The sequence below is a fragment of the Leiobunum rupestre genome, chromosome 8, assembly GCF_980474605.1.
Source record: "Leiobunum rupestre chromosome 8, qqLeiRupe1.1.hap1, whole genome shotgun sequence".
NCBI lineage: Eukaryota > Metazoa > Arthropoda > Arachnida > Opiliones > Sclerosomatidae > Leiobunum > Leiobunum rupestre.
The window spans coordinates 29626650-29635961 of record NC_143391.1 but is presented as its reverse complement, the minus strand read 5'-3'; the positions used below and the strand labels follow the sequence as shown (position 1 = coordinate 29635961).

Sequence of the window (9312 nt, the reverse complement as noted above, 5' to 3'; positions counted from 1 at the left end):
AAGTTATTTCCCTGAGACGCTCGTTAGCTACTTGATTTACATCATTTTTAAGCCGCTACATGGCTCTTTGTAAACTGAAGAGGCTAATTGTTTCAAGCTATCTCAGAACGCAAAAAAAAATGGAAAATGTTAAAATTGATCGGAGCACATAAAATATGGTGATCGGGGCCAGAGAGCAGCCAAAATGGACAAAGCTATCTCCGGTAGAGGGCGATAAAATTGGGTCCTTGTTTTCTTTAATCTGTACTGAGCAGTCCGAGCTAATCGCCGGGAGTAGTGGCTCACTCCTGTAATCCCAGGCGTCCGTTAGGCAGAGTTTGTGGAAGGCCGTGTGAGGACGACTACCAATCCCCCAACGGGTGGTCGGGATACTTCCGCCACGGGTGTCCCCACCCCTGTCCCCACGTATCCCCCCGTTGGCGTGGCCGTTACACATATCTCACCCTGATTAATCAGTTATTGTGTGTGTTCTGGTGTCTAAGGCCTCGGGTCGACACCGATGTTTGTGTATCTCAAAAAAAAAAAAAAGTCCGAGTTAATCGGAGCAAGAGGCTCAGGCTACTTCCAATCCAAATAATAAGTTAAGGCGCGAAATTTTTAAATTATTAAATACAATAATTGGTAATATGACAGATGAGAGCGACTCCGATATTACAGGTATGTAAATTTTAATTTTAATATTGAAATAGCTGCTCGGAATTCTCTCAAGGTAATTTGAATTAGGCCTTGGCTTTCCAGTGTATGTACCGTTTGGGGGGGGAGTGAAATTCTCTACAAGTTAGCTATCACATTAGATCCAGAACCATAGAAAAGTATACTGGAAATTTTTATAAGAATTATTTATGATGCAAGGATAATTTCTAATAACTAATTACTTAGTTTTTCCTTTGAACACGTATTAAAGAAATATTGTGTTTCAGACCAGGGAGCTGTGTTTGTATTTGGAAAAAGTCGGTTTTTCGAAGGTGATCCTGGGCGATTTTGGATAAGAGATGATCCTGTACTTAATGTATCATGTGGTGATGAACATACTGCTCTCTTGACTGGTAATTTTTATTTCTTTTTCAATTTTCTTGTATCAAAAATTTTGTTAGCAAGTGATATTCTTATGTAACTCTCTTAAATTTTGTTAGCAAGTGGTAGAGTCTTTACATTTGGAAGTAACGAATGGGGACAACTTGGACATGGTCATACAAATTCCATTGATAAACCCAGCTTTGTAAATGGTAGGGGTAAAATATTGAAAAATTTACAAAGAAAATAATCTGGTAATTTTTATAAAATTAGGGTTAAAAGATGAATTTATAACAGTATTAGCTTGTGGGAAATCACATACTCTTGTTACAAATGGTAAGTTTAAAAAAATTAAATTCGGAAAGAAACAATGTATTTAATAAATTATCATTCTAGATAAAGGATCTGTTTTTGGCTTTGGATGTAACAACGAGTTCCAATTGGGTGTACAAGCTAAGAGTGAGAATTCATCTTGTCTTTCCCCATTACCCATTTCAAGTCTTCACGGTGTTAAAATGCTTTCTGGGGGTGCTGAACATTCAATGGCTTTAACAGGTACCGTAATTATTATAAGTATTCAACACTCAGCGAGGGTTTCCACTGATATTTAAGCTACAATTATATGACAGAAAAAGGAAGTGTATATATTTGGGGTACCGGTAATGAAGGTCAACTGGGATTGGGAGATCGTAAAGAATGCCCTACACCAACCGAATTAAAAATTGACAACTTAGCTATTTGCATATGTGCTGGGTATTATCATTCGGCTTTTGTTTCAGGTATGTTCTTAATGTGATCTTACTACAATCTTCATTTTTAAACACTTGCTTAAAAATTTTTACATAGTGGATGGTAAACTCTATACATTTGGTGAGAAAGAAGGAGGAAAGCTTGGTCTTCTGGACAATCAACTCAAAAAGTCTTCAAAACCTCAACCTGTCTCCGATTTACCAGGAAAAATGATCTGGGTATCTTGTGGTGCCCAACATACATGTGCGATCTCTGGTGAGGTTTTGTTTAATCTATTTTTTACATAAAACCTAAAACTAAGTTTTTATTTTTAGCTGATGGTAAGGTTTTTACATTTGGTGATGGATCTGCGGGCCAACTTGGTCTAGGAACTGAAGTAACTCAATCTAGTCAACCAAAAGTTGTTAAATCTTTGGAAGGAACTAAATTTGCCCGGTCATATTGCGGTCATAACCACTCTGCATTTTTAGCGGGTAATTTCACCATTTCTTTCTTTTGGTTTGACTTTAGTCCTTACTTCACAAGCGTTGTTATTTTTAATTTTAGAGGGTGGTAAATTATTCACGTGTGGAAGCGGACGTCATTCGAAACTTGGCTTGCCATTTGACATTGACATGCCCAACCAATACGAACCTACTCTAGTCCCTGTATTTGAAAATCTCTCGGTGCAACAGGTTTCTTGCGGTGGTTGCCATACTACTGTTCTCGCTGTTGGTCATTCCAAGTCTCTCTCAGTACGAATGATAGAAAATCAAAACCAATTAGAAGAGTCTCATGAAGGGAAAGCAAAATTAAGACTTAAAAATGTAAATTTGATTAGATTCAAGTTCAAAATGATATTTTTCAAATGTTAATTTCGTGATACGCTGTGTTTTTTTAACATTGAAGCTTCCGCCTTTGCCTATAAGTCCAATTCCTTCCGATTCCAATCCATTGGACAAGTCCAAGCTTCCAGAAATTGAAAAAGGTTGCGTAATGACCTTGTTTTAATATTTTTTATTAAATTGGTTTTTTCTTTTCATTGTAAGATGGTGAAGTGGAAAAAAATGGGGAAGTTCAAGTTCATCGAATGAAGAAATTGATGAAGAGACGATCTTTGCTTAAAGAAGCCGAAGATGATAAAAGTATTCGTCATGTTGACAGTGACGTTGAAGATCTTGAGTCTGATGAAGTGGTACTGTCAAATCTTCTCAATTACGAGTGTAAATAAAAACTGTAATCTCATTAAAAGTTAAACCAGTTCAGACCAGCAAGACTGGCTTCCAGCGAACTATTGAGTCCAGATTTTCCTAGCGGCGAAGACTTACTTAATTTGGAGGTAATTCTAATCAGCAATTTTTAAATATTTTCAAATTTATTCACTAAATAGTAAATGACTTGTTCTTTTTTAGCAAAATATAACTGATGAGGGTAAACAAGTGAAAGAATGCGGATCGGCTCCATACAATGAAAATGAAAAAGGCAGTTAGTGTTTTTTATTTATATTATGGTAAAATTTTACCTACATTACCAATTCTTAATCATTTATGGGTTCACGGCAGCTCCTTCCCGAATTGCAAAAATGTTTCGTTTTCAAAAGAAAAGTCTTTCCCATCAGTCATTAGAGAAACCTTGTTCAGCGACTTCCTCACCCGTTAAGACTGGTTCAAATAGCGACAGCGATATGGCAAAAAAAGCTACAGTTGAATCTCCCAAAGAGGCTTCCCCTAAAAAGGTTGGATTACTATTTAATTTTAAAACGCGTAGTAATTTTCCCCTCAGTGGGTGTAAGACAGTATTTTAAGTCTCAAATGTAGCTGCTTTGTTTCTAGGAAAATAAGTTGAGCCCGAAGAAAGCTTCCTCACCTTCGTCTGATAATAAGGTATTTATTCCTAAAATTTTGCCAAGTTTAATAGCATAACGTTAAAATTATGATATTAAAATTTTACCAAATTTGATAGCATAACGTTAAAATTATGATATTTTAGTCAAAAGCTTGCACTGTGTTATGAAGAAATGCGTTAAATATTGATTGAACCATGAGCTTGATAGCAATCGGGAATAAAGTAAGTGAGAATTGGAAGCTTCCTCCTCGTTATCACCATACAACTGTTCCTTCTATATATTTTGTGATAAAACCGCAAGTTTTACCAAGTATTATTGTGGCAGATTTTAAGAAAAACAGGGCTGATCTCGAGAATTTAAACACTGCCACTGTTGCTTACCAAAACTGCCCTAGTCCCGATGGTGCCATCGTTGTGGTTGTTATTATATTTTAAAATCTGATTTATTTTTAATTGAAAATTTTAATCCTCAGTACAAATTCTAAACTTACAAATTTTAGAAAATGTTCTCTCTATGTTATTTTAACCGAATCCACACTAGCTTCGCAAAAACCCTTTATTTTAGAACAAATTTTATATTTTTAAGTAGTTTTTTTAGAATAGACTGAATACTCGTGAATATTAGTTTATAATACTCAATGTGGAAAACTGGAAATCTACTCAGATTCTCCTTATACAATAAAGGGATAAAGTTTATATTGGTATAAACATAACGCTTTTTACACGCGTAGAATTTATAATGTATTTTATCTAGAAATACAGCACGTGTTTCTTAAGAACTTAGCTTTGTTTTTAATATACTATATTTAAAATATTATTGTACCCACCACGCTTTTAGGCATTTATTAAAATCGAAATTGAGACATATTTACAATGCTTGTGCCTTAAGCATTTCACGTAGGAATCTTAAGCTTTCTGATTGAGAGTTTAACACGCAGTGATTAAAATTTTTATGATAAAATTTAAACATTTGCTGCTATTGCCTTATAAAGTATATATACATGTTCTCTATATGAAAAAAAATTGCTAAATTATATTAAAATTGCTTTTAATAATATTTACAAGATTTACAGAGATACTAAAAATGTAATAACTAAGTGTTTATTTTAATTCTATTCTTTTTTGTCTTTTTCAATGATGTAATTTAATAAATCTCTTAAAGAACTAAATTCTGTTCTTCCTTCTGGTTCTTTTTTAGGAATTTTGGGCAGTATTGACCCAACTTTATTCCTAAATTCTTCCATCTATAATATGGGGTTTTTATTAACATTTTTATCTCGCTGTTTTTCATAAAATGTAAAATTACATTTTTAACACCCAATGCGGTCCAAATTGTGAAGCAAAATAAACTAAATCCAGAGACTGCGTATAGAGTTCCCCAACCTAATGCTCTCATTGCTAGGGAACCCCCAGTTTCGACTTTTGAGGGAAGTTCTTTAATCTGCATTCCCTGTAAAACAACGACACATTATTCATGTTATTTACCAATTGCTAACTAATTAACTTTTAAAAACGAATTTGGATCTTTTTTCTTGGCCATAGCTAAAGCTGTACCAAATCCAAAGAGGATAGAGGCACCAGTTATGGTACCTAAAAATGCTGTACCTGTGGAAAAAAACTGAAGATGAGTTTTGCCAAATTTCAAAAAGAATTCGTCAAACATACGAATTAAATAATCCTTTGGTTTGTTTACGTTTTCGTCTTTCATTGCACCACTAAGGGAATATTTATTTATGAATTAAATGAAATATATAAATCGTTTATCTTCCGTAGCCCTGTCATTAAAAACTAGGGACCGGAGAATGATGTGAAGCTTGAAAATTTGATGGCTACTTTTTTAGCGCCAATTCGAATGCGGTGGGGGGCTGAAAAATAAAAAAACATTACGAGATTTAAAGTGTTAATTTTTGTTTCTAGTATAAGATGGTTGCTATGTAATTTTAAATTATTTATTTAATAGTTAATTATTAATAGTAATAAAAAAATACAAATTTTTCCACTTTTAAAAATATATTCGAAATAAAGAGTATAGGTGACGCTGTGGTATGGTGCCAACGTTTTTCCTTGGAGGAATAAAACAAGTATACAGGAGTTGCGGAGAGCTGCGAAATCGGTTACGTCAGTGACCGTGAACTCGAGCGAGACGGAGGGGTTCAAACGCGACTAGCGCCAACTGCATACGGAATTTTGCAACTATTATCATTTTATAGCATTGTTTTCACGTCGTCTGGTTTGTTTTGAAACATTTCTAAATTCTTTGCGCATTTTTCCAAAATGACTCGTATATGTTTGGAGGAATAAAACAAACCAGACGACGCGAAAACAATGATATAAAACGATAATAGTTGCAAAATTCCGTATGCAGTTGGCGCTAGTCGCGTTTGAACCCCTCCGTCTCGCGCAAGTTCACGGTCACTGACGAAACCGATTTCGCAGCTCTCCGCAACTCCTGTATACTTGTTTTATTCCTCCAAGGTTTTTCTAAGAGCGCTCGGCATGAAGGAATAGAATGGAGGGGTATGGTGTTGGCTAATTGTTAATTTATCGCGATAATTCTTACTATCGCTGACATAGCCCTAGACAATTTCAATCCTAGTATGCTCAGGGGCTTGATATTTTAATTGACTACTTAACTTACCGGGGACCTAAAGTTAAAATTTTAGCTGTCCTGAGTGTCCTCATAAGTGTGTAATATTGTTACAATATTATAGATTTAAGCTGGTTTCCCACTCGACGGAAAATTAGCAGCGTAAAGTTGAACGTTAGCGGTATATTGAATGGGAATCAATTTTCAGCTCGGCGTTAATTATTGTCTTTCCGGCATATTTTCCGTCGAGTATGAAACCAGCATTATGCTGTCCTTTATCGTTCTAATAACTGTAAATATGATAATCCTGAATTGTTATGTAATTTCCTCACAGCTGTTAATGTTTATTGTGCGTGTCATCATTTGCCCCTTTTAATTGTTGGCGACTTCAATTAACCCTCGTCGGTGGCAACGAGCATTCTACATAATCTCCTGGCCTGTCACTGAGGCCACCAGGGTACGTGATTCTGCTGCCAACATCCTTGACCTGGTTCTGGTTTCCAATGACAACATTTTGGAAACTGTCTCCCATCTTCCGGGCATCAGTGACCATGATTTTATCCTGCTCAATATTCGTGGGGTCCACCCCTACCAAGGAATCCTCCTCGATCGGTCCCTGACTTCAACAAGGCTGACTTTGCGTCCAGACACGCTCACTCTCTGATATCCACCTCCCCAATGCCACTTCTATTGAAGAGACGTGGAGCGCTTTCACCTCGGCCGTCAGGCAAACGGTGTCGGATCATGTTCCCACTAAGCATCTATCCTCCAGGCATAATCTCCCGTGGGTAGGCAATTCCCTCAGACGTCTGATGCGCATCACAAAGCGTAGGTACAACCGCTCCCGGAAGTACCCTTCTGCTGCCAATGTACAAGCCTTCAGTTGGCATCGTGCTATGGTCAAATTTGCACTCCGAGCTGCGCGCACCCATCATGTTGACAAAGTAGCGTCGGATATCTCAACCATAGATATAGGAAACGTATATAAAGGTCTATATAAAATATTTCAAAGGGAGTGAATACGGAGGTGACAGCTAGCAGAAACGCGTAATTTCTGCAGGCTATCCTTATAAGGCGCTATCTATCGATAAGAAAGCTCATGCTATCGTCGCGAGAGCCATTGTCTCCCGCTTAAAAATTATACTAAAAGTCACCAACAGATGGTGTCTAAAGACTACGGCCTGCGGAAAGGTCAAGCACTTAGTACTAAAATGCTAAGAGACCTCGCGCTCTTGGTCACGTGCCTTCCTCGGTGTCTGCTAGGTGTCAATTCCGTATTTTATATTAGGCTTAGACGCCCCGAAATTTATCTAGACCTTTATATACATTTCTTATATCTATGATCTCAACCCACAGGAAAAAGTTCTACCAGCTAGTCTCCAAGAAGGTGAAGTCAGCGAGAGTTCCCTATCTCTCCAGCTCTGAAACGACGTTCACCACAGCAGTAGACAAAGCCAATCTCCTGGCGTCTACCTTCCGGCGCATGATGTAGCCGTAGTTCCACTCTTGGCCGCCCATGCCGGACATCATATTCTCAGTCAAAGGAATACACCAGCTGTTGACCAAAGTCAAACCGCATAAAGCCCCTGGCCCTGATGGCATCCAGTCAATTGTATTGCGCCAGTGCGTCGGGGCATTAGCGGCTCTGCTTACGACCATCTTCCAGCTGTCTTATGACGCCGGTGCTCTTCCGTGTGATTGGATACAGGCTAACGTCACGCCTAGAGATAAAATAACTTTGTATATAGATAGGAAACTTCAATGGGGCAAACTGACTCTCACGAGATTGCCCTGACATCTAGTGACTGCGCCAGTTGACTGTGTTCTCAAGAGCGTATAACGTATTGAGAATAAACGTATATTTTACAAGGTAAATGTCTTCAAATATACAAGAAATAGCGCGTAAAACAAACTAGAAATCTTTACTGAATGCTATTTCTTTAGTGCTATTTTTTAAATTTGCTCTCAGTTCAAGAAAAAGTACTTTTAATGCATATAGCTCGCTTAAGCCTTTGCAATTGGGTTTGCGTTACACCAAGGTTCTAGTAAGTACTTCGAGTAGTGCGAGCTTCACTAAATAATATTATTCGGGTGCCGCCACCAGATGTCGGCCCAAATTCTGGCGTCACTTCTACAACATGAAGTTCCCTATCTATATACGAAGTTATTTTATCTATGGTCACAATCTGATGAATCCGTTCCAGCACGGCTTTAGGAGTGGCTTCAGCACCGAAACCCAGCTCCTTTGCTGCGCTGAGGATTGGACATCCGCTCCCAGCATCGTCTGGGGTACCACAGGGCTCGGTCCTGGGCCCTTTCCTCTTCATCATCTACATCAATGACATTGGAGACAACGTCGTCTCTAAGATGTATGTCTTTGCGGATGATGTAGCCCTCTCCAGGACGATCTTCTCGTCGCAGTACTGGAACACTCTACAATCTGACCTAGATACTATTAGCAAGTGGAGTGACCAGTGGCTTCTCCCGCTTAACACAGCCAAATACTCTGCCCTTTCCCTTTGCATGGTGGGTCAGCTAACGCATGACGCTAAATATACTCTTCAAGATGTCGACCTCCATTTGGTCACATCCCAAAAGTATCTTAGGGTGACCTTCACTTATACCCTCGAGTGGACTACGCACATCACCCGGGTCGTCACCCAGGCTGCGAGAGCGCTTAAGTTCAGTCGACGTCACCTTTCCCACTGCTCTTTTACCCACGAGGTCACTCGGTGTCAAAACTTATGTATTCCCGATCCTGGAATACTGCTCAGCTGTTTGGTCTCTTTCGACAACAAGTGGAGTCCATGCAGTAGAAAAAATCCAGCGCCGTGCCCTCCGCTTCGCTGCCAGCGTTGGCTTCGCGTGGAGTACCTCCATGACGAGGGTTCTTCATAACTATAAGTCGAACACCATGACTGAGCGCCGCCGTCTGAAGAGGCTTGTCAACAGTGTCGTGCATCACGCTTCTGGTGCCCTTGCTCCACTTTCGTCGGTCATTTCCGATTGGCATCGCCTCCCCCTGAAGGACATTCCATGTCGCGTGCAATTCCGGAAGGCGCTTTCCTTGTTCATGGACCTGTACGAGTAATGCTTCCCTGTACCGAACTCAAGAAATCAAGAACTATGTCAAGCTC

General features: G+C 38.8%; 2 protein-coding genes across 7 annotated transcripts; one reads left to right on the top strand and one right to left on the bottom strand.

The window, feature by feature from the left end:
* Positions 1 to 208: 208 nt before the first annotated feature.
* On the top strand, positions 209 to 4688 carry LOC149933083 (X-linked retinitis pigmentosa GTPase regulator-like). 6 transcript variants are annotated; one of them, XM_090156021.1, is made up of 17 exons: positions 209 to 276; positions 552 to 657; positions 921 to 1046; positions 1134 to 1226; positions 1288 to 1350; positions 1411 to 1569; positions 1644 to 1793; positions 1861 to 2019; positions 2079 to 2237; positions 2311 to 2570; positions 2653 to 2731; positions 2793 to 2938; positions 2996 to 3082; positions 3156 to 3228; positions 3306 to 3478; positions 3576 to 3626; positions 3733 to 4688. In XM_090156021.1, exons 2-17 carry the CDS (start codon positions 627 to 629, stop codon positions 3754 to 3756), a joined length of 1833 nt encoding a protein of 610 aa, XP_090012147.1. In that variant the 5' UTR covers positions 209 to 276; positions 552 to 626; the 3' UTR covers positions 3757 to 4688. The 6 variants fall into 6 exon arrangements, 3 of the variants coding, with proteins under 3 accessions (XP_090012147.1, XP_090012146.1, XP_090012148.1); XM_090156020.1 differs by having other exon boundaries at positions 213 to 267; positions 543 to 657; XR_016472860.1 differs by lacking the exon at positions 209 to 276 and having other exon boundaries at positions 530 to 657; positions 3733 to 3810; positions 3914 to 4688.
* On the bottom strand, positions 4669 to 5382 carry LOC149933082 (transmembrane protein 242). The gene is made up of 4 exons (XM_090156023.1): positions 5254 to 5382; positions 5093 to 5193; positions 4895 to 5038; positions 4669 to 4832 (listed from the first exon to the last, which is right to left on the bottom strand). Exons 1-4 carry the CDS (start codon positions 5294 to 5296, stop codon positions 4701 to 4703), a joined length of 420 nt encoding a protein of 139 aa, XP_090012149.1. The 5' UTR covers positions 5297 to 5382; the 3' UTR covers positions 4669 to 4700.
* Between the last annotated feature and the right edge of the window lie 3930 nt (positions 5383 to 9312).